This window comes from Miniopterus natalensis, chromosome 9 (genome assembly GCF_054644295.1).
Source record: "Miniopterus natalensis isolate mMinNat1 chromosome 9, mMinNat1.hap1, whole genome shotgun sequence".
NCBI lineage: Eukaryota > Metazoa > Chordata > Mammalia > Chiroptera > Miniopteridae > Miniopterus > Miniopterus natalensis.
The window spans coordinates 25708832-25731367 of record NC_142089.1 but is presented as its reverse complement, the minus strand read 5'-3'; the positions used below and the strand labels follow the sequence as shown (position 1 = coordinate 25731367).

At 49.7% G+C, this 22536-nt stretch overlaps 2 protein-coding genes across 4 annotated transcripts in view; one reads left to right on the top strand and one right to left on the bottom strand.

Moving 5' to 3' along the window:
- ERI3 (ERI1 exoribonuclease family member 3) overlaps positions 1–12909 on the top strand; it is a 118717-nt gene extending 105808 nt beyond the window's left edge. For all 3 annotated transcript variants that reach the window (XM_016199237.2, XM_016199238.2, XM_016199239.2), the window contains one exon: positions 12380–12909. In XM_016199237.2, coding sequence (XP_016054723.1) covers positions 12380–12462 — 83 coding nt within the window. In that variant the 3' untranslated portion in view covers positions 12463–12909. The remainder of the gene's footprint in view (positions 1–12379) is intronic.
- On the bottom strand, positions 11099–21585 carry DMAP1 (DNA methyltransferase 1 associated protein 1). Its single transcript, XM_016199236.2, has 10 exons — positions 21251–21585; positions 20626–20717; positions 20203–20398; positions 15432–15590; positions 15146–15313; positions 14675–14860; positions 14452–14523; positions 14080–14152; positions 13660–13955; positions 11099–13435 (listed from the first exon to the last, which is right to left on the bottom strand). The coding sequence occupies exons 1-10, from the start codon at positions 21353–21355 to the stop codon at positions 13376–13378; spliced, it is 1407 nt and encodes a 468-aa protein (XP_016054722.1). The 5' UTR covers positions 21356–21585; the 3' UTR covers positions 11099–13375.
- Between the last annotated feature and the right edge of the window lie 951 nt (positions 21586–22536).

Below are 22536 nucleotides of genomic sequence, written 5' to 3'. Positions count from 1 at the left end.
CACCCACCGCCTTCACACAACAGGAGAGTGGGGCAGATGGGGCCCCAGTCCTGGGCAGATCCCCGGACTTTCTGAAGGAGTTTGGACACTGTCCTGAGAGCAGTGAGGCACTGTTAGAGGTGATGGTTTGTTGTTTTAATTATTAACTCTTCAACTTTTTACTTTGAACTAATTTTATATTAACAGAAAAGTTTCTATATATGTTACCCAGCTTTCCCTAGTGTTAACATCTTATATAATCATATTGCAATTATGAGCACCAGAAAATTAACGTTAATGCTATACTCTTAACTAAACTAAAGGCCTTATTGAATTTTACCAGTACTTCCACTAATGACCTTCCTGGATCGTTGAAGGGTTTTAAGACAGGGAGTGAACTGACCAGATTTGTAGTTTAGACAGACACCATGGAGAAGATTGGCAGGGACACTAGTGTCACCTAGATGAAAGATGGTGGTGCCCTGGACTGGGATAGTAGTAGTGGGAATGTAGGTTTAGAAATTATTGGAAACTATATGGTAATTAAAACCTCAGGGATAGATGAGGTTGCCCAGGGAGAGAGTAGAGAGTGAAAAGGGAAGAGGGCCAACGACCGCTCTGAGCAGCACCCACATCTTAGGGGTGGTCAGAAGCAAAGGCATGTACAAAGGAGCTGGAGGAGGGTTGGATAGAGAGAAGATGGTGTTCCTGGAGCCAAGAAGTACGTTTTGAGGTGTAAGTCCATTGGATCAGATCCATCTAAACCTGAGAAGCTTCCATTGGACTTCACCCCTGTGAGGTCATAGGAATCATTAGAGAAAGCAATTTGGTAAAGCAGTGGTGAGGGAGATTGCAGGGTGGGAGATGAGTGAATGAGACCATGAGTGTTAACAACTCTGAAGTCTGGCTATGAAAGGGAGGAGAGATTAGATACTAGCCTCATGGGAAAGGAGATTACAGGGAAGTTTTTAAAGATGGGAGAGATTTAATATATTTACATGCTAATGTGAAGGGGCCAGTGCAGAAGAAACATTTGGGGTCACTCATAAGGCCCTGAAAAGGCAGTGAGATTGGACTCCAGGTGGAGTGCAGGGATGGGCTTTAGAAGTGACATCAGGGTGGGTGCTCTCTTGTAACAGGATGAGAGGAGAGAGCTGGCACAGATGCAGGAGAGTATTTCCCATGAAGTAGGAGACGAGTGTGTGGGTGAGGGGATCAGGGCTGATGTTGGGGGTAGGGCACTTGAGATTGTGGCAGCAAAAGAAAATTTAAAATTGTCACTAGGGAAAAAGGGAGAGAGTGTGCACACTGACCAAATTGGCTGGGCAGTTTTATACAGCCAGTTGAGGTTGATGACTGATTTTATGGGTGAGGTGAATCTATATGGTTGTAGTTTTCTCTGATTACACTCAACCCAAATGCAGGCATAAGAAAGGCAGAGTTTGGGTTTTTCCAGGCAAGGGTGATGGAAGGAAAGAGGGGCAAGAGAGTTGAGAATATTGGTAAGAAAGGATTGACATGATGGGTCATGGAATCCAAGTTCCAAAGTGAGATGGATCAGTTATGATGCTAGAACAGAAATTGCTTGATACACATCCAGTATCCATTGTCCTTCTTCCTCACTAAATAAATCCCCTGTATAATTAGGGGCAGCAGTATGTACCCAGTTAAAAAGCTAGTTTTTTTAGTTTCTCATACAGTTAGATATGGTTATATCTCTGAGTTCTGTCCAGTGAGATAAAAGGAAATATTATGTGAGACCTCCAGGAACAGTACTTAAAAGGAAGTGACTCAGCTAGATATACATTGTTCTTGCCTTTTCCTTCTTCCTCTTTCCTAAAATGTGGATGTGATGGTTGGAGCTCCAGCAGCCATTTTGGATCATGAAATAACTTGGAAATTAGAAACAACATGCTGAGAAGAGCAGGGTGGAGAGAAGCAGCCCAAGTCTCATGACTTTGAGGAGCTTTGGGGCTTTTAGTCAACTTAGATTGCAAGCCACAGACTGAAAACCTTTCTTAGTGAAGTTATATTTTCTTTTCTCTCTGTTTCCACATGGGTTCCCATCTAAACTGGACTCTTTTTGCCTTTTTAGTAGCATGGCATGTATCCTGAGATGCAGCAGGAAACAATTTGATCATGTGTATAGAGAGCATGATAAGAGTTATCATCTTTCTAGCCTGAAATATCAGTGTCCTCATTGACCTTTGCCCTCCCTCCTTCATTCAGCCAAGTTTACATTATAGGGTTCATTTGTTATATCAGTCTCTTTTCTGTCTTTATATTCTGTATCAGTTTGTATGCTTTCAGCTACAAAGAAAACCCAATTTAAAATATCTTAAATAATAAGAGGATTTATTACCTCACAAAAGTTTGGAGGTGATCCTCAGGCTTTTAAATTCAGCATCTTAGCAATGTCATCAGAGACCCAGATTTTTTGCCTTTTTTTTTTTTTTTTTTTTTTAAATATATTTTTATTGATTTCAGAGTGAGGAAAGGAGAGGGAGAGAGAGGTAGAAACATCAATGATGAGAGAGTCATTGATCGGCTGGCTACTGCACCCCCTGACAGGATCGAGCCCACAACCCGGGCATGTGCCCTGACTGGGAATCGAACCCCGATCACCTGGATCCTAGGTTGACGCTCAACAGCTGAGCCACGCCCAGCCGGGCTTTCCTTTTTGTTGTTGTTATTTTATCTTCAGCATGTTTTTCATAGGCTAACTCGCCTAAAGGTTGGAAGATGGCTACTGCAGTCCCAGACGTGTGCAAACATGAAAATAACCAGCAGGACATAAAGGGCTATTTCCCCCTGTGCTTCTCTTCTTAAGAGTGAAGAAATTTTCCATGAAGGTCTTTTAGCTAACTTACCCTCCTGTCAGTAGCCAGAACACATGGTCGCCCCTAAATCAGTGACTGGCCAGGGAAATAGGGTCACTACCAATGGCTCAGACCACGGAGCATTCACCCTGGTCACATGAGTGAGGAGTGGGCTCTGCCAACTTGGCAGAAGAGGCAGGGCTGTTGCGTAAGCAATCAAAAGTGGACAGGGAAGAAGGTGAAGGCAAGAGGGGTGATGTATATGGAGAAGCAGAATTATAAATGGTTTCAAGTGAGATGAAAGAAAAAATGTATTAACATCAGAAACTAGGAGTATTTGAATTTAATATTTTAAGAGCAGTAGAGGGTATTAAAGAGGTTGAAGGTGTGATTGTGGAAATGGTGGAAATAAGGTATAACAGACAAGGTCATTAGTGCTGAGGTCAAAAAACCAAGAGGCTGGCAGCAAGTTTCTCAGAGGACAGGATATAGAGGCTGTCACAGGCAGGTCTCAGGAAGGTGGTAGTCATGGTCTGGACTGATTACACATGCTCACAAGAAATTCTCCAGATAGGCTGCTGACACATGGGTCTGGGGCCAGGTGACAGGTACCTGGGGCAGCACAGGCAAGTAGCCTAACCTCTCTATATCCCAGTTTTGGAAAGCATCTGCCCTGGTTAGGCCATTTAGGAAGGAGGTGAGGCCCTGGTCACCTTCCTATTATAACCACTCAAGTACCCCCAGAAGATAGTCCCACAGGACACTCCTTAGGGACAGGTTAAGGTGGAAGCTTGGTTGGACCAGAGGTGGCTGCCAGGTATGGCAGATGTGCTCAGCTGTTCTCAGTAACCATCTCTTCCCCTCACCCCTCCCTGGCCAGGTCCCCTTTACTTGGCCTTAGCTTATCTAATATCCTCTGGCATTTTTAGCTATGGCATCCCAGAGCCAGGAGGAAGGTAAGGCTTCTTGGCCCCTCTACCTGGATGGGGCCTTGGCTAGAAACAAGTGGGGGAAAGCGGGCACCCGTTATAATGGCCAGAGCAGCCTCCCTGTTACTACGGCGTATTTCACTTTTAATTCTGACATATAATGTAATGATCTTTTTTAAGGCCCGATGATATTATCTGCCTGACTAGATTATTGAGTCTTCATCATCTCCAGATAAATTTATGGCCAGGATGAGGCTCAGGATTTATCATCAGTCAATAGAGCTCGATACTCTAACAAGGCGTGTAATAAGATATACATATTTAATGATCCAAGGGGAGGAGCGCTAATGGGAGCCCAGAGTGAGTGGTCCACGGGGCTGGGGCTCTGCCCTAGGGCTGCCATAGCTGTAGGGGCATAGATTTGGTCTTTGCCCTGTAGCCCCCAACTCTGGCCTTTCTCAGAACTTCGTCAGTCTCCTTTTTGTCAAGACCCAGAGGGAGAGGCAGCACTAGGGACAGTATCAAAGCTGGGGCCTAGACCTCTTCAGCCCAAAAGGTGTATATACCCCTTTGGAGAACTCTCCCTGTTGTGAGCCATGGAAGGCTTGGAGATATCCTTAGACCTGTACACCCAGGCCCCTGAGCACAAGGGCGGGCCCACAAGGGGAGGGAGTGCCGGGCCTGCGTGCCCAGGCCACTGATGGTGACGGATGGTTTTTCATTACAGCCTCTCAGGTCCTGCCCGCGCCCTGTGTGGAAATTCTATTTATTCCCTAATTTGTAAAAATTCCCTCTTTATCTGATCCCAATCAGGGCGGGGTAATTGGCTCTCTGGGGCAGCGGCTGGGGTCCTTGATGAAGAGCTATGTGGATGTACCCAGTCCGGCCCCCGCCCGGCCCGCCACCAGGGCCCACAATTAATAATGATTTGCAAATGGCAGACAAGCAATAACACAGAAAGATGTGGCGTCCGTGCTGCCTCTTCATTTCCTCCCCTCGCAGATATAAATGGCCACAGAACAAAACCCCAGCACTATAAATTCTGGAATTAGTTATTCACCGGGATAAATGGGGCCTGGAGCCACCAGCCCTTCTCCTGCCACCCTTCTTGCCTCCTTTCCCCGGACCAGGTCTGTATCCCCAGGTGTGTATCAAGCCTGGTCCCTGCCTTCTCAGCGTCTTTGACTCCCAACTCAGTTCCGTACCTCCCTCCTAGCCCCTTCCTGCCACTCTAGCTGCCCCTTCCTATGTGGCCCATAGTGGGGAGTGGTCACCTGTTCTGGGTCTGTAGCTTCCTCAGTCTACTTCTCCTCTCACTAACCAACCTGGCTTCTGTCCCCACTCTGCACTGGGATTTGAATGGAGTTGACATACCCTGCCAGGCCTGGGAGTCTGGAGCAAGCTTAGTCTTAGGCATCTTCTTTGGCTTTTGGGACCAGTCTTGTCATTTGCCTGGCTAAGTCTGAGTTGGGCCCTGGTGGCTAAATGTGATGTAGGTGACATAAAAGGTATGATGCTGTGCCTACTGGTCAGGCTGTTGGATATGTTGGCACAGGCGTTTCCGGGCACTTTGCCCTCTCGACCAGGAGCATCCTCTCCCCACCCCCCAAGTGGCTGTGAGCTGGCGGGTAATGGGCGTGTAATGGCCTCATTTCCATGCCCGGCCTCCAGGAGCAGCGGTAAGTGTTTGATTGCCTTAATTTCCAAACACATCATTATCCCAGCTTTACCAGCGCTTAATAAACACTTTATGAGGATTTTTTTAAAAACATCTTCGGTCCGCATACTTCTCTGAAGTGATAAACTCTAATTAAGTCTAATATTTAAAAATATGGTAATGGTGAGTTGTTTGAATAAGTGGACTGCATTTCTGTAATTTCATTATTACGTAAAACACGCTAATTATTTGGAGCGTGCTTATTATGGAGAGAGAAATCGCCTGCTAATCAAGATGAAATTGCCTTTTCCCCTTATTGTGGAACCACCGTCATCCTTCACCATCAGCCCTGTGGCACCTCCAGGCACCTCAGTGGGGTGGAAGGGGATGGGGGGGCACTGAAGAAGGGGTCACTTTGGAGTTGAGGCTATAAGGGCCCTGTCTGTGGGAGGGGGAGGGAGCTGTGGGAGCGGCGTCCGTGGAGAGACGGAGTCTATGTCTGGAGGGGGCGTGTTAGGTGGGCCAAGGTGGCACTGTGGGGAGGGCCCAGGAGACTGGGGGCCATGCCTGGGACAAGAAAAAAGGGGTTAGGAAATATCAGAGTGTTACCTTTGGAATAACAATATTACTATTGGAAATTATTAGAATAACAACAACAATGATAATAATTAACCCAGCCACTGTTTTAAACGCTTCACAAAAACTCATTTCATCTTTTTTTAACAACCCTTTGAGGGAAGTAATTGCTCTAATTATCACTTTTATTCCCATTTTAGAGAAGAAGAAATCGAAACCAGAGAGGTTAAATAAAGTACAGTAACTTGGCAAGTTCACAGTTAAGTGGTAGCATTTGGATTCAAACCCAGAATTTAAGGGTATGCAGTGTCCCTCTGCTGGTTCAGTCCTAAATTCACTGCCTTCCCTCTGAGCTACCCTTTGCTGTTGTATCTTGAACTGCACACAGCTGTAGCTTAGGATGCTGGCCTCCAGCATAGAATTGCCGATTTAATAAATAAAAATATAGGACATCAGTTAAATCAGAACTTCAGATAAACAATTTTTTAGTATATGTATGTCTCAGGTGGGGCTGGGGACATATTTTGTCTGACAAACCTGTGTCAAGCAGGCTAGGATTGACCCACTGGCCCTTTGTCCTCAGGCATGCTGCTGCCCAGATGTCCAGACAAACAGAAAGATGTGGCGATAAAAAGAGCTTCTAGAGTGTCTACACAGTCTTCCCATGGTTCCTGTTCCTTGCACTGTTCTCCCTACACGGCCTTTGCTGGTCCCTGCTCCACGGGTCTGGCCCCATTCCCAACTAGCTCCTGGAGATTACTAGTAAGGTGTGTCACCAGGCTGGGCTTTTAGGCAGGAGTCCTCAGGTTGTGTCTGAATCGTTTTTTAGACACACTGCTTCATATTCCCAAAGGTCATGTCCCCTTTGCCTCTTTGATTGTTTCACCTTCATTCTCTTTCCTGGCTCCAATAGACCCAGGTTTGGGAATTGTACATATGATAGAGGCATCATTTCAAAAGGGTGAGGGAAGTGCAGGTAGTTCAATCAATAGTGATATAGAACAACTGGCTATCCACTAGTGAAAAAATAAAGTTAGATCTTCTGTTTCTCACCATATACAAAATAAATCCCAGACAGTTTAAAAAGTTAAATATAAAAAATGAAAGTTGCCCGGCCAGGTGTGGCTCAGCAGTTGCGCATCGACCTAGGATCCAGGAGATTGTGGTTTGATTCCTGCTCAGGGCACATGCCTGGGTTGTGGGCTCGATCCCCAGCAGGGGGCATGCAGGAGGCAGTCTATCAGTTGCTCTCTCATCGTTGTTGTTTCTCTCTTTCCCCCTCTCCCTTCCTCTCTCTGAAATCAATAAAGATATATTAACAAAAAACAAAAACTGAAAGTATTAGGAGAAAATAAATGATAGCTTTCTAATAACGCTGGGATAGGAAAGGCCTTTTTAAGCAAGATATAAAGGCTAGAAGCCATAAAGGAAATATCTGATAAGTTTAGATGTTTCATAGGAACCTCAAGACTTAACACATTCGAGCAAAGTTCATCACTGCCCCAAACCTGCACTCTCTCTTGGTTTGTCTTATCTCAGTGAGCACTAAGATCCTAGACTCCTCCCTCCTCCAGCCCTTCCCATCCCCTCATTAAGACTTGCTCATTTCATTTCCTAAAAACTTCTTGCCTCCATCAACTTCTCCACATCACCAGTAGACCTCCACCTCTGTCTCTGCCTGCACCGGCCTAGTTCTGGGCCACCATTTCTGGCCTGAACCATAGTACTGTGTGCTAATTGGTGTCTCTGCCTTGAGGGTTAATTCCTCCCATCCTCAAATGATAATTCTGAAACACAGATTTGGTCCTGTCATGTTTCTCCTTAAACATGTTAGTGTCTCCCAATCATTCCCAAAATAATAAAACCTTAAGTTCCTTGCCTCGGTATTTGGGGTTTTCTCTAGCCGGTCATTACTGACCTCACTAGCTTCATCTCCTTCCACTCCCCTGCCTCTTATTCTTCATCACCCCCACCAACACCACCCGCTAAACTTAAGTATTTTTGGACACTCCACATTTTCCCTCCAGAATGTGCGTATGCTGTTCACTATGCAAGGACATGGCCTCCACTTAAACCCCAATATTCTGGCTAGCCCCTCCCACATGCCCCTCGGACCTCTGCTTAACTTCGTCCTTCCAGGAACTCTTTCCTGATCCTCAGACTGAACAAGGTACCTTTTCTGTGCCTCCTTTTGTCATAGCACTGTTCACACTGCACCACCTACAGGTCTGTCTCTGAGCTCTTTGAGGGTACGGAGCTATAGAGTCTGCAGCCCTGTGGCCAACATGTCCTGTGTGCACCCAGTACACAGAGGTGTCAGTGTTTGCTGAATGAATGAGTGCATGAATCAATGACCCTCCAAGACTTTCCTTGGCCCCCTTCCCTCCTTGGGTTGGCCCTGGCCCAGGCCTTGCTTCCTGTCCTCTACTGTTCAATTCCCAAACAAGTGCAGCTAACTGGAGCATGTCAGCCTCAGGTGGTTGCCCCCTGTGAGCTCTCACTGGGTGTCCCGAGTGATCTGAGCTACCCTTCCACTAGCAGCTCTATTGCCAAGCAGATACAGGACTAACTAAACTTGGGCCAGGCCAACAAGCTTATCCTTTGTTAGGTGTTAGCTCCACTCACCTGTCTGAAAAATTTATGCTACTGCTGCACCCCTCCCATTATGGTGTTGACAATATAAAAATATTTTCAACATTAAGTATTAATGCCCATAAAAAGAAGGTCTTTTTTTCACAAATTGATGACCCTGCAATAACATAAAACAGGTTAATTTTCTAGAATTTGGAGGTGAGAAAGACCTGTCCTTGGAGGCCTTCAGTGTGAGCACAAGGCTGTGGACCACCTCTTGTCTCCTACCCTGTAACAGCTTCAGGCTTACCTCATCACTCAATAAGAGGTGCCAGAAAGTGGGGCTGCTGACCCAGGTGGCCACAGGGCTTCAAGCAGAGGACTCTGAGAGGCCATGTTGTCGCCAGGCTCATCCTGCTGCTGTCTCTCTGATCGTATGGCCTGTTAAAGGACCCAGATCTGTCTCTGTGCTTCTGCCCAGTCCCTCATTTTCTAACTGTGCCATTGACTGTTTAAACTGTTCAGTAAGTAGGTTGCACAGACTCTTATGAAGGCTTCAAGGACGGGAAAAGGCCTGTGTGGAAGCCCTTAAGTGCTGTGCCACTGACTTGCTGGGTGAACTGAAACACGTCTCCCCCGGTATGGGTCTCTCTTTCTTCATTGTAATGGACCAGTTGCAACTTAGACTCCACAATCTCCAGTAAACGGGACCAGCAGTCAAAGTTGGCGGAGTGAATGATGGTTTTACCAAATGTGCCAGCCCATGCCATCTATGCCATAGATTGTACAGTGTACACTTTCTCACCATGGGGCCATCCAGAAAGCTAGCATCCTTGCCTTCCCTTCAGGAAGAGGTATTCCAGACAGAAAGCATGCACAGAGACACGCGGGCGCATCACCTGTTGAATCCTCATAACACTGAAGGCAGTGTCCGTTGTCACCCCTAGCGGAGGAGCCTGAAGTTCAGAGAAACTAAGCACTCACCATAGGGTGAAGTTCAGACTACAAACAGGTCTGTAAAACTCCTACTTTGTCATTTTCAGAAAACAGTAAGTGGTTCCTTGACATTGGAAGATAGGGGTTAGGACTTTAAAGAGGAAAGGATGTGATCAGGTTTGTGTAAGAAAGATCACTTTGGCGACAGGAGAATGGATTAAAGGGGAAAAGAGGACAAGTTATTGTTGTAAAAACAAGAAATGATGAGCTGGCCAAGGGGGTGACTGCCAGAATGACGGGAAGTAGATGATTAGACAGAAAATAAGATAGAATCTGTAGTTCATGTGTGATTATTATTTGGGGAGTGAGGGAGGCAAGATGTCACACTTGACTCTCACGTTTCTTATTTGGGCATTTGGGGTACCTTTTACTGAGATGGAGAACACAGGGGAGTAAAGAGGCTTGGGGGGGGAAATCAGTTTATTACTGGGCTTTTTAAAAATCTTTATTGTTGAAAGTATTACAGCTTCCCCCATTGATCCCCTCCACCACCCCTTTTTTTTAACTTATCATTACTGGGTGTTTTGAGTTTGTATGGATATCTAGAAAGAGATGTTCCAGAGCATTTGGATCTGTGGTCTGAAGCTCAGGAGAGAGGTCCAGGCTGGACACTGTGATCCTCAGAGGTAGCTGAAGTTCCAGCTGTGAATGAAGCCATCTCATGTGTAGTCAGAAGAGGTCAAGGACAGAGGCTGGGGCACATGGATCTTCTCCCAGCTCAGGGCCAGGCACAGGTGGGAGATCCGTACTTGCCCTCTGGATGACTGGTGATCTAGGGGAGGGGCTGGGCACTTTCACTTGCGCCAGGGGAGGCAGATTGAGCACTTTGTCCAGCAATGAGGGAGGAGCCAGATGAAGTCAATAGAAAACTAATTTTCTTTTCTGCTGGAAGAAATGAGGTGTGTGGCCGCTGGGTAATTGCAGATAACAAGGGGACTTATTCTTAATATGCAGAGCAGCTATAGTCCCCAGAGTGCAGGAGACAGGAAGGATTGGAGGTGCCCTAACAAGACCAGACTTTTTTGGGAAGAAAATCACCCTATCAGAGCCCCTCTTATGGTGCTATCACAGCCCTGGGTCCTATCATAAACCTTCCCCCCTCCCAGGGTCCTTTCTGCCCCCTCCCCCTCCCTCTCAACTGCCTACCTCCTCCTGCCACAGCCCTCTCCCTTTACTCTCCACCGCCACAGCACGGGCATACACACTAAGGGAGACAAATGATGGGGCCTCAGATGAACAGGGTGCGTGTCCGGCCCATAAACCACGGGGATGGGTCACGTCTGGAGTTGCCATGGCCGCCACTATCCACCCATCTGTCTTCCCTCTGTTTTGCCTCAGACCAGCCCTTGTGGCTTCCTGAGTCCCTGGAGGAACAAGGTGTCCCTGTGTCTAGGTCCTGGGTCACCTGTCCATGCTCACATCCACCATTGGTACATTCATGTTGAGCTCTGCAAAGACAGGTCTGAGGGGCTGCAGAGCTGGTGTCTGGCTGATACCTGCCCTGGGCTGACCAGAGATTTCTCCCACTCCTACAACCCTTTTCTAACTCTGGTGGGCCCCCATTTCCTAAAGTCCTGGCAAGGGCAGGTTGGGGCATTCTGGAAGGGGTTGTTCCTTGGCAGCTGTGGAGGCCTCCTGACCCCACCTTGACCTTACCACCCCCCATACCTGATTATGACATCGATGTATAATACTTAAGCCACCACAGCCATTGATCCCATGAGGGCTGGTGGAGGCTGAGGCCCTGGTTATGGCCCAGGAGCCTCTATGGGAGATGGGAGAGTAATGGGAGGAAAGGCTGGTGAAGGGATAGGGAGTTGGCAGCTGCTCTGGACAGTGGAAAAGAAAAACTCAGGCACTTGGTCCATTTCTGTCCTAGGCTTACTATAGTGGGACAAGCTCTGGGTAGTCGTACCTCTTGCTGGTGGTGACAGAACACATCCTGGCCTATGTCCATGATACTGAGGCCCAGGAGTACCTGTTCCTGTGGCCACCAGGGTTCTGGGACAGCTTTGAACATGGGGAACAATACTGGTGAAATTGCCATGACAGGGTCTGGCAGACAGAAGACATATTTAACCTGAGAGACAGCCAGACAGGGCTAAAGCCCTACCAGTACCAGCTTTGAGCCCAGTAGGTCAGGGTGGAAGAGGCAGGGCGTGGACTCAGGTAGATCCAGTAGGGAACCATAAACCTGGACCCTCTCCACTGATCTGGGACTGCACAGGAGCAGGTGTCCAGGCAGGTTGCTGGTTGAGCACATAAGCCTGGGAGCCAGGGCAGGTGTTTCCCAGGGCCCTGACCCGAAAGTGCCAAGGCTTGTGCCTTGTCACCAGTGATTATGGCCTGGGCCACATCTCCCACACATGCAAGTGCCGGCAAAGTCACCCTGGCCGTGGGCGTGATGAATGGCCGCACAGTAATGAAATGGAGACATCAAGGCGGGTGGCGGGAAGACGGAGTGTGGCGGACAGGCCGTCCCCACGCGGCGGCAACAAGAAGGATCGCCCAGCGGCCGGGGGCCGTCAAGGGAGAAATTACACATTTACTCTGCCTTTTTCTTACTGCGACGGCGCCCATACATCACCGCTGGGGCCGGGGCGGGACACGCCGGCCAATTTCGAGCATGAATTATGGGACTGAGAAGCATTGAGACCAGGCTTCCTGCCCGGCCAGCATCACCCAGCTAAACCTAAAGCTGGAGATACTGCCGCAAGGGAATGGGGCCCCCTAGTTTAGTGTCTGCCTCCTGAATCTAACCATGCTTCCCACCCCACCTGTGTAAGAGCACCTGTGGGCATGGAGGGAAAGGACCTGGGGCCCACCTAAATGTCTTCTCTTCCTTTTTTTAGATGACTGCAAGAATATTGCCAACATCATGAAGACACTTGCATATCGAGGCTTCATCTTCAAGCAGACCTCGAAGCCGTTCTGATTGGCCAAGGATGGGATGGGGCAGTACAGGATAGCTGCTTGGCCCAGCCCAGAACCCTCCTCTCCCTCACCAGAGGAAAAAAGGGAGAGTGGCACAGCTCTACATCAAGTGACCCCCAGCCTTCCCTGTGGGCCTGTGCCCTAGGTAAGGGCTTGGCCACTTGGTCCCTCTGGAGCAGATACATTGTGCCCCCCCCCCATCCCCACCCAACCTCAGCTCAGTATTAGCCCCTCCCACTATGGGCCTGGGCTAGGGGGACCCAGGTACTCACTGCCTCCTCCCCGGTACACAGGCTTCTGCTGGGACCACCAAGCCCCCTGTGCCCCCTCCCATCCATAGTGCATGGTGTGTGGTGCCCCCAGGGCTCCAGGACAGATCGGGCCCACCTTGTGTCTACCCCATCCCCACTGTGAACGTGCCACTGAATAAAGTCGGGGAAACAAGGCCCTTGATATGTGTGTGGACCAGGTATGCTGTGCATGACACTGTCGGGAAGGGTAGGAGTTTGTATTCCAGGCTGCTCTGTGCTCAAGGCCACCAGTGCAGCTACTTGTCACTGAAGTGCCTCTGAGACCCTCAATGAATATGCACAGGGCCACAGCAACTGAGCACAAGGCTGTTTGAATCTGCTGGTATCTGACGCCACCGCTGCATATGAACCATCTTGAGTGCACAACCTCAGGTGTTCCTGGGCACAGGTGTTTGCGCAACATGGGCACTGGTTAATGGTTAGAGGGCTAAGGGCCTCCATGCAGGCAAGCCCCAATGCCACCCATTAAGTGTGTGTGGTGACCCCTCCTGCCCACCCTCCCAGCCAGGGGCAGCAGAAGTGGTGGGAAGGAAAAGGAAGCAGCCCAGTCCAACTCGGCAACTCTATTTACACGGCAATACCACCCACACCCCATGCGGCCGCTCACGGCTTCTTGGCTTTCTTCACAGAAGAGGAACTGGAGGCTGATTCCCGTCGCTTCCTCTGAGGAGAGACACGGAAGGTGTTGAGGTCAATGGCCGGTCCCTGAGGCCTGATTCAGGCTTGGTGCATATTTCACACTGGCCACCCACTCCTGTCCTCAGTGTCAACCCCTCAGAGTGACAATTCCCATTACAGGCACTAGAGGGAGCAGAGCCTGTGCACAAGTGTGCGTGAGCTCACATGCAGGACCATTTCATAATCTTCCAGCTTGTCCAAGCTCTTACCGAATTGGGCGTGAGAGGCGCACCCACCACATCAATGATGGTGTCCTTGGTGGGGTCAGGACCGAGACCAGATTCAGGTACCACTGACTCAGCAGAGACTGGGGCTGGGCCTGATGCTGGTGTGGCAGGGCCTCCTAGCACACCAGCCCGGGCCAGTGCCTCGTGACGGTGCCGCAGCATCTGCAGCTCATACTCGCAGTTGGCACAGGCCTGCTTGAGTTCGTAGAGCAGCACCAGGTCACTCCGCAGCTCGTTGAACATGTGCACCAGCTCCTCCGTGGGTGTGGGGCTCAGCTCTGCAGGTAGTGGTGGAAGGCACAGGGACAGAGCCAGGGTATGCTGGAAGGCTGGTAACAGAAAATGCCCTCCCTGTCTTTACCCACAGCCCCCCATCCTGAGGGGCCCAGCCTTCACACTCACCCACACCCAGCTCCAATAGCATCTGTTCCAGGGCCTTGATCTTCTTCTGTCCCACAGAGCTTGGCAGCTTCATCTGCAATGAACCAGCAACTCAGCCCTCTCACCCCACAAGCACCTTAGGATGAAGGGGACTAAAGGCAGTGGGGGAGTGGAAGAGAAGTTAAGCCCTGGAGGCAGCTCTGGGTCACAAAGGAAACAGCAAGTGGTGGAATACAGTGAAAGGTGTGACCTCAGCCTGGCCACATCCCAAGGCCACCTCTACCTGCAACACATGGCACAACCTCTCCTACTGCTCCAGCCCCATGGCCTGCAGAATTTGGGCCACAGAGCGAGCACCCAGGGCCCAAACACACTGAAGGAAGTGACACATACCCGCTGGCTCCGCAGCGTGACCCCTGCAGACTTGAAGTCTGGAAACTTGATGCCTGCAGTCTCGGGAACAGCCTGTGGGAGGAGGAGTTATGAAGACCAAGGTGTCACAGCGAGAGGGCCTAGTGTTAGTCTCCACCCTGCCAGCTCAGGGTGCTCTCAGAGCTAGGGTGTCCAGTGTCAGGCGACCCCTCTGCCCTGAGCTGGGCTGCTTTAGTCTCCACACCGGTTTCTCAGCCTCCTTTTTCTGGGGTAGCTTCTTCTTGGGGGCCTTGCGTTCAGTGCGCCGCTGCTCTGCAGTAGTGTCTGCCGCTGTTATCAGCTTCTGCAGGTCCTGACTGCGCTTCTCCCGCTCCTTCTTCCGGGCCTCAATCTTGCGCAGCTCCTGTAGCAGGTATTCCTCCTCTGCTACCTGAAGAAGTGAGAGAGGCTTAAGAAGTACATACAGGCTCGTGGGGGAGTGAGGGTAGACAGGGAGTGAAGGGGTGCTGGGCTGTCTGTGAGGGAACCTGAGAAAAGATCATGAGGGAGGTGAAGGGCTATGAGAGCAGAGAAGGTGTCCAGTGAGGGGTAAGACTGGTGTGAGGCACACTGGTAACCAGTGGGAGGCAGGGGGACCTGGGGGTGAGTTGAGGGTATTGAGGATGGAAGCAGTGGGTTTGGGGCATGAAGGAGAGTTTGTGGGCTCGGGGCTTACCTGCTCTGGGGTCCGGTTGTACAGACGCTCCAGCTGTTCCTTCCGCCGCCGCTCATGCCCAGCATCAAATACTGGAATCTTAAGGTCTGTTCCTGGCACGGCCCGCACATTGGCAAGCTTAGCACAGATGTGGTAGTACCGTTCCTTCAAATCCTCCACGGAACGCTTCTGAGAATAAAGACATTGGGGGGGGCACTTAGAGGCATGTGGAAGGGATGGCATGAAACTAGTGGGCCTGCTAGGTCTAGGGGTTAGGCACACATGGAAATGAACAACACCAGCTCACCTTGAACTGCTGGTGGTCATACCGGTCATGGATAACTACAAAACGAAGGTCAAAGCGGCGGCTGAGATCGAAGAGGTGGTCAGTTTCTGCTTTAGTCCAAGCGTCATCATGAAGATAAAGCTGGTACTCCTGCTCTGAATACACGGGCACCTGCACCGTCTACTGGCACAGAGGGGCAGAGTTGGGGCATGCCCACATCATGTCATGTCTAGTAGGCTCCAGTCTCCTTTGACCATAGCCTCTCCTGTTTATTGCCAATCCCTGGGTTGGACAAAAGCAAATCCTCTGCCTAGGGCCTTACACCGGGCAGCCTGGAGATGGTGTTTCCAAAGTAAGGGAAGAAACTGCTTAACCAGAGCCCAGGCCAGCTGTGGCACTGCAGCCTGCCTCTGCACTCACTCCAGGAGCCACTCTACCATGCCTTCAGCTCCAGAGCCCTGGTAATAGCACACATGTTCCTGCCCCCATGGTTAAGGTGACAGGCCCACATGTAAGCACTTCTGTGGAGTCCAAAGGTCAACTCTGGAGTAGGGCAGATGGCTAAATACTGGAAAAATGCCCAGGCTCCCCTAGTCCGTGGAACACTTGTCTGAAGCACTACTGCCATCCAGTGGTGACAGTGAGAATTGCAGGTCCCCCAGAGGGGACCAAGTTCACGTAGCTCTCTACAGAAAAGGCACCTGAATCCGACTTCCAACATATGCACCCCAGCCCATGCCCATGCCCTAGACCTCCCTCAGGGACAAGCAACACCACCATGAGCTGGGTCTGTCAGATACCCCAAGGAGTCAATACTAGGTTGGAGCAGGGAATTTTCTCTATCGAAAACCACAGGGCTCTGAACCTGCTCTCAAGACTCTTAATTCCAGTATCTCCTGAGATATTGAATATCTCCTATGGAGGTCCCACATACAACTATACATGTTCAAGTGATAGAAAACTGACAAGACTTACTGTGGTAATTTCACAGTATATACAAATACTGAATCATTATACTGTACACCTTAAACTAATAATGTTACATCAATTATATCTCAATTAAAAAAAACTAAAAAACTTAGTATGTTCAGTACTGAGCTCATCACCCTCCCTCAAACTTATAACTCTTCCAGTCCAGATCTCAGTCAAAGTCACCATCATTCAACCCAGGTGCCCAAGCCAGAAACCTGGGAGGCATTCTTTAATTCCTACCTTTACCCTTGATTCCCCTCCCTCTCCACCGCATCTGTGGCTTTTATCTCCGGAATCTCTCTCCACTGCCACATCCCAGTCCAGATCACCACTACCATTTTCCTGGATCAGGAAAACAGCCTCTCATGGTCTCTCTGCCTCCATTCAATCCTCCCCGAAGCAATTGCCCATCTGCAGCCAAGATGGGATCTCTGACCAGTGCAACGAACAGCCTACAGGCCAGTGCTGTTTGCAGACTTTTATCCCTTGTGTGTGGTAAGTAAGGCAATTGAGAGTAGGCATTTAGAGACCTTTGTAACGATTTTACAGTAATCATACACCGCTGAATCTACTATGAAGAAACACGGACTTGTACTTTGTCTTACAATTTTACTATATCAATCTCTGATGGATTGGAATTTTTTTTAATGTCCTTTACCATGGATAAGTTGAGAAGCACTGTTCTAGAATATATATCTGATCATGTCACCCAGCCATCCATTTTTAAACTCCTCAATGCTCTCCACTAGTCTAAAAGCACATTAGAGATAATTTGTAAACTCCTCAAGAGCAAGGGTTGTCTCATTCACTTCCTACCTTCCGGGTTCAGCCCAGGGCCAGGCACTCTATAGGTGTCAATGAATATTTCTGAATCAATCACTGAACACGGGTGAAAGACCTGTCTCTCTGCAGCCATTGTGCCTCCTGGACCTTAAGTTCCAGCCAAATGACTAGCAATGTCCCCCTCAGCCTCCGTTGTTCTTGCCTGAAATGTCTTCCCATTTCCACATTCCTTCTACCTAGATAACTTCTCATGTCCTCTGGGAAGTCTCTGGTTTCCCAGGCTTGGTTAAGTATCCCTCCTGTGCATTTCAATTCCATTTAATTAAAAAAAAATATTCAAGAACTGTGCAGCCAGTCCTACTTTCAAGTGAGGGAGCCATTCATTCATTCACCAAACATTTATCATGAACCTACTAGACCTATGCTGGGGATACAGTACTGAATAAGATGGACAGGAATCACAGTCCAGCTGAAAAAATAACTTAGAACAGTGTGGCAAGTCTGATGACAAGGGCATGCCTAGGGTGTAGTGAGTGACACCTGATCCAGACTGGTGTTGGTCAGGGAAGAGGTAAATGAAGCCTGGTTCAATCTTAAGGTCAAGCAAAAGTGAACTGGTGAGGGGAGATGGTGGAGAAAATCCTAGGCAGAAGGGGCGAAACAGAGATGAGAAACAGCCTAATGTGTGCGAGCCTGACAGGGACACATTAGGGAAACAGTAAAGGGCAACACAAGGAAAGGTGTGAACAGAGTCAGAAGAGGCCAGCTGCTGCAGGCCTTGTGTGAGCCAATAAGGTTAGTTTTAAAGAAAAGAGCTGAAATGGTCATGATTCTCTTGCAAAGAGCACCCTGGCAGCAGTGAGGACAGATGGGGTGAAACAAGAGCTTGGAAGGCTAACTGGCAAATTTAGAAATAACCCGGGTGAGAAGTGAGGAGGCCTGAAATAAAGCAGCACAAGTGGAAGGTAGAGAAAAGGGCACAGTCTTGAGATGCTTTAGATTAAAATCCAGAGGACTTGGCAACTGGACATGAGTGGAGAGGAAGTGCTGACTCCTATGTTTTCTGGCTCAAGCAGAGAGCAACTGGGAGCCAGGGACTAAGAGCGGGAATCCAGAAATAAGGAGTATTGGAGGGAAGCACATTTGTTCAGTTAACTGACTTCATTATCCACTGTGGTTACCATGATCTTATTAAAACTGAAATTTACAATTTCAGTGGCCACCCAAGACATCAGGGCAAAGCCCAAATTCCTGAGCCTGGTTGCCAAGCCCTGCCTGACCTGGCCCCTTATCTCCCACCATGTTCTGCCTTGAGCTTTAGGCTTCATCTACAGGGAGATGCACAGAGCATCCCATACATGTGACTGGTTTTTAATTTGTGCCTTTTCCTCATGCTGTCCCCTCTGCCTAAAAAAAAATCACCGAACTACTTCCCTAATATCATCTGGTGACATCCTTCAAGACAATTCAAGTTCTAACTTCTCTAGGAAGCTTTCATGACCTTCAAAGCCTCCCACTATAGCACGTATCCTACCAAATCATAGTTGCCTGTGCCTCCCCCGAACCCCTCCCCAACAACATGGAGAGTTTCTCAAGGACAGATATTATGTCTGATTCACTTTTGTGTCCTCAGTGCCTAGGGCCTGGCATGCCATGGAGCGATATTTACTAAATGCAACATGAACATTCTTTTGTCTTCATTTCAAACTCTCATCCAACCTTCTCTCCCACTGCCTCAAATGCCTCACTTCTTGGTTGTCCCTTCTCAATCTTACATCTCCAGCCTCTCCCTCCACTGGGCCTGAGGGGCCTAAGGATGGTGGTAAGATGGAAGAAACCAGGTTTGGGGCACAGGGGAGAATGACAGGTCACACCTGGGCATGCTAAGTCTGAGAAGCCATCAGGGGGAGGTATCCAGGTGTAGTGGGATATATTGGATTGAGGGAAAGAAGTCAGGACTTGGGAGTCCTGTGTTTAAGCTCCCAGTGTTTTCAGGCTCAAAGAGCAGGCTGTTCCAGGCTGCAGGGAATGCAAGGTCATATTGTACAGCAGCTTAAACAGTGGCCTAGATTATCCTAGCTCAGCACAGCTCTGCCTCTCACTGGCTGGCTGAGTCTGGATAAGACCCTGCTCCATAATCTAAACCACAGATAATTCAGGTTGGACTAGGGTGCTGATACAAAGAATGATAAACAGCAAGATGTGATTTATCATGGAAACAGAATCCATGTGACTCAATGATTATCACTCAGGTCTAGCTCAAATGCCACCTTCTCTGAGAGGTCCTTTCTGGCCACCCTATCTAATGAAGTAACCCCTTCACCTACAAGTTCACTCTTTATCTCATTTCATATCCCATTAACATCCTAGTTTCATTTTGTTGATAGCTCTTTCCTGGAAGAATCCAATTTATTTGCTTATGTTTCTGATCTGTCTTCCCCTACCTTCTTCGTCCCACTGTTGATGGAAATAATGTGAGAGCTAAGGGAGGAACTAAGTCAAGAATGATTCCCAAGTTTCTGGTTTAGGCAATTGCATGGATAGTGGTACCATTCACTGATATAGGGAACAGGTTTGGGAGAAGGGAAGAAAGAGAACCTACTCAAACTGAGGCACTTGTGGAACCTTCAGGGACAGACATTAAGCAAAAGATGAGATATGTGGGAACTGTTGCTCTGGACTAGAAGTATTAAGTTGGGGTCAATGGCATACAGAGGGTAACTGAAGCCACGGGGTAAATGAGACGTTAACTAGGGAAAAAATACAGAATGAGAAGAGTAGAACACCTAGGACACAGCTCTAAGGAATAGCAACATTTGAAGAGTCAAGAGAAGCCACCAAAAACCGGAGCAGGTCCAGGAAAGGACAGGAGCCCACTGCAGAAAAGACCCAGAAAGTCCCACCCTGGGGGTATTTGCCACAAGACTGAGTGGTTAACCACTGTTGAAACAAAGGCTTGAGCCTGCCTCTAGAGCCCACACAAGTGGCTCACGGTGTGTGGACAACCGTGGCCTATGTCCAAATGGTGGTGGCTCACCTTATTGAACCTGGCAAAGGGGTAGTCTTTACCCTCCTCAGCCGCTCGTCGCCAGTGGAAGAACATAGCTCCATCCTTTCGGGCTGGGTTAGTGAATGGCATCCACTTCCAGGGCCGTACCTTCTTAGAGCCCAGCTTGGCCTTCACTGTGCGGTAGCCTTGACCAGTGTCACTGGGTAGCAGTGGGGGTGCATCCCTGGCAGCAAGGTGTAGGGAGGAGAGAGGTTAGAGTCAGAGGTGTGGAGAGAGCCTTCGGGCCCAGGTCTACCCAGGAAGTCAGATCCTGCAGAGAGAGATCTGAGCTCCTCCTGCCGCCTACATAGTAAGCAGGAGCCCTGGCTAGGGCAGAGAGACCGGAGAGAATTAGCAGAGAAAACTAAAAGTTAGGGACATGCAGGTGGGACTTGGGATTCTAATACTTGCTTCTTGTCAGAGTAAAGCAGTGCATAGACCTCTCGGTGCATGCCCTCCGGCCTCTTGAAGGTCAGTGTCTCGGAGGACTTCTTGGACTTTTTCTGAGAAGAGAAACCACAGGAGAGGAACCACAGCCTAGACTCCCTTTCCTGAGAATTCTTTATCCCAGCTCAATCCCTGAACAAACCAGCACCTACAGGTACAATGACACACATACACACTATGACAAATACGGAACACAATGACACTATGAAGGCAGAGAAACCCACTCACAAGGGCACCCCCAGTCTGAGCAGATCACTGCCCTCCTCAGCCTCACCTCACCTGGGTAGAGTCCCAACCTGTCAGAGTAGAAGATACCTTTCCACCATCGCTCAGAATATCACACCAAGTTGGTGCCCCCCACCCCAATATTTTACGAGTATCACACTCTCTTGGACCCACCATTTCCCACGGGTGTCTCACCTCCTCTGTCCCATCTCACGAAGGTAGCACACATTCTGTCAGGTTATGTCACACTTTTACCTCCCATCTCACTAGAAGGGTAGCACCCCATCACCTCACCCATCTCTCTTCCGTTGCCTCTCCCCACACGTCACTCCCGCTACCCCGCGCCCTCAGGCGCCCCCGCTACCTTGTCCGGGTTGATAATGTCCTTCTTGCTGATGGTCCCAGAGGCTGCATCCCCCTCTGGGCCCCCCAGTTCTAGAATGTCCCGCACATCCGCGCCCGTAGCCATCGCGCCTGACGGGGGAGCGCCCCCAGGTCACGGGTCAGCGCCTGAGGAGGGACCAGGCTCAGATGAGGGGGAAGAGCCACTTTAGCCAAGCGGGGGCGGGTGAAGAGGCAGCCGCGAGGAGGGGGCCCGGGTCAGGTCGGCCTTCCGCCTGTGTCCAGCCGCTTGGGTCTCCCGGGCGGCCCCATCGCCTCCGCACCTGTAGCCCCCAGCGACCGCCGCCGCCGCTCCCCTGGCTCGCAGAGCCGCGGACGGAAACTTCCGGTCGTGCGCATCAGAAACGCGGCCGACAGGAACACTTCCGGCCTGTGCTTAGCAGGAACCGAGCTCCCCGGCAACACGGTGCGAAAGCTGCCGGCCTCCGGGAGCCTGCCACCGGCCGCGGCTCCCGCCCCCCGCCGGGCGCCTGCGCTGCTTGCTCGCTGGCATTTCTCCCTCCGCTGCCCCGTTGCATTTCAGGCAGGGAAAAGAGTGCGCTGATTTCTCTGAGCCCATTTCTTCATTTGTAAAATGGAAGTTGTAACGGTACCTGCTTAAGTGAAGTACAGATAATCCGTGCAGAACGTGAACACCGTGCCTGGCACATTTAATTTTTTTATTACATGAATTAGTGGCATTAAGTTCCCCTGTTCATTAAGTGCTACGTATGTACCAGGTGCTTTGCTAAGCATTTTGAGATGAAGAGATAAACCAGACAAGGCGGGGCTACCCAGGGGACTGCCCCGATGGAGGGGAGTCTGGACCCTCGCTGGCACCGCCTTGGCTGGAGGCGTCTGTGGGCTGCGGCCTCGTGGGGCTTCCCCGGCGCCCAGCTTCCTGACACTTCCGTGGTGCAGGAGCTGACTGCGTTAGTGTGGATTACAGAGGGCCGGGAGCAGGGCCCTAGCGGAGAGAAGCTGAAAGAAATATCTCTCGCCCCGCCGGGCGTGGCTCAGCGGTTGAGCGACGACCTAGGATCCAGGTGATCCGTTCGATTCCCGGTCAGGGCACATGCCCCGGTTGCGGGCTCGATCCCCAGTCGGGGGCCTGCAGGAGGCAGCCGATCAATGACTCTCTCATCACTGATGTTTCTATCTCTCTCCTTCCCTCTCCTTTCCTCTCTCTGAAATCAATAAAGATATATTAAAAAAGAAAAAGAAAGAAATATCTCTCAAGGGAAGAAACTTGATCTCCCTGGAGAAACT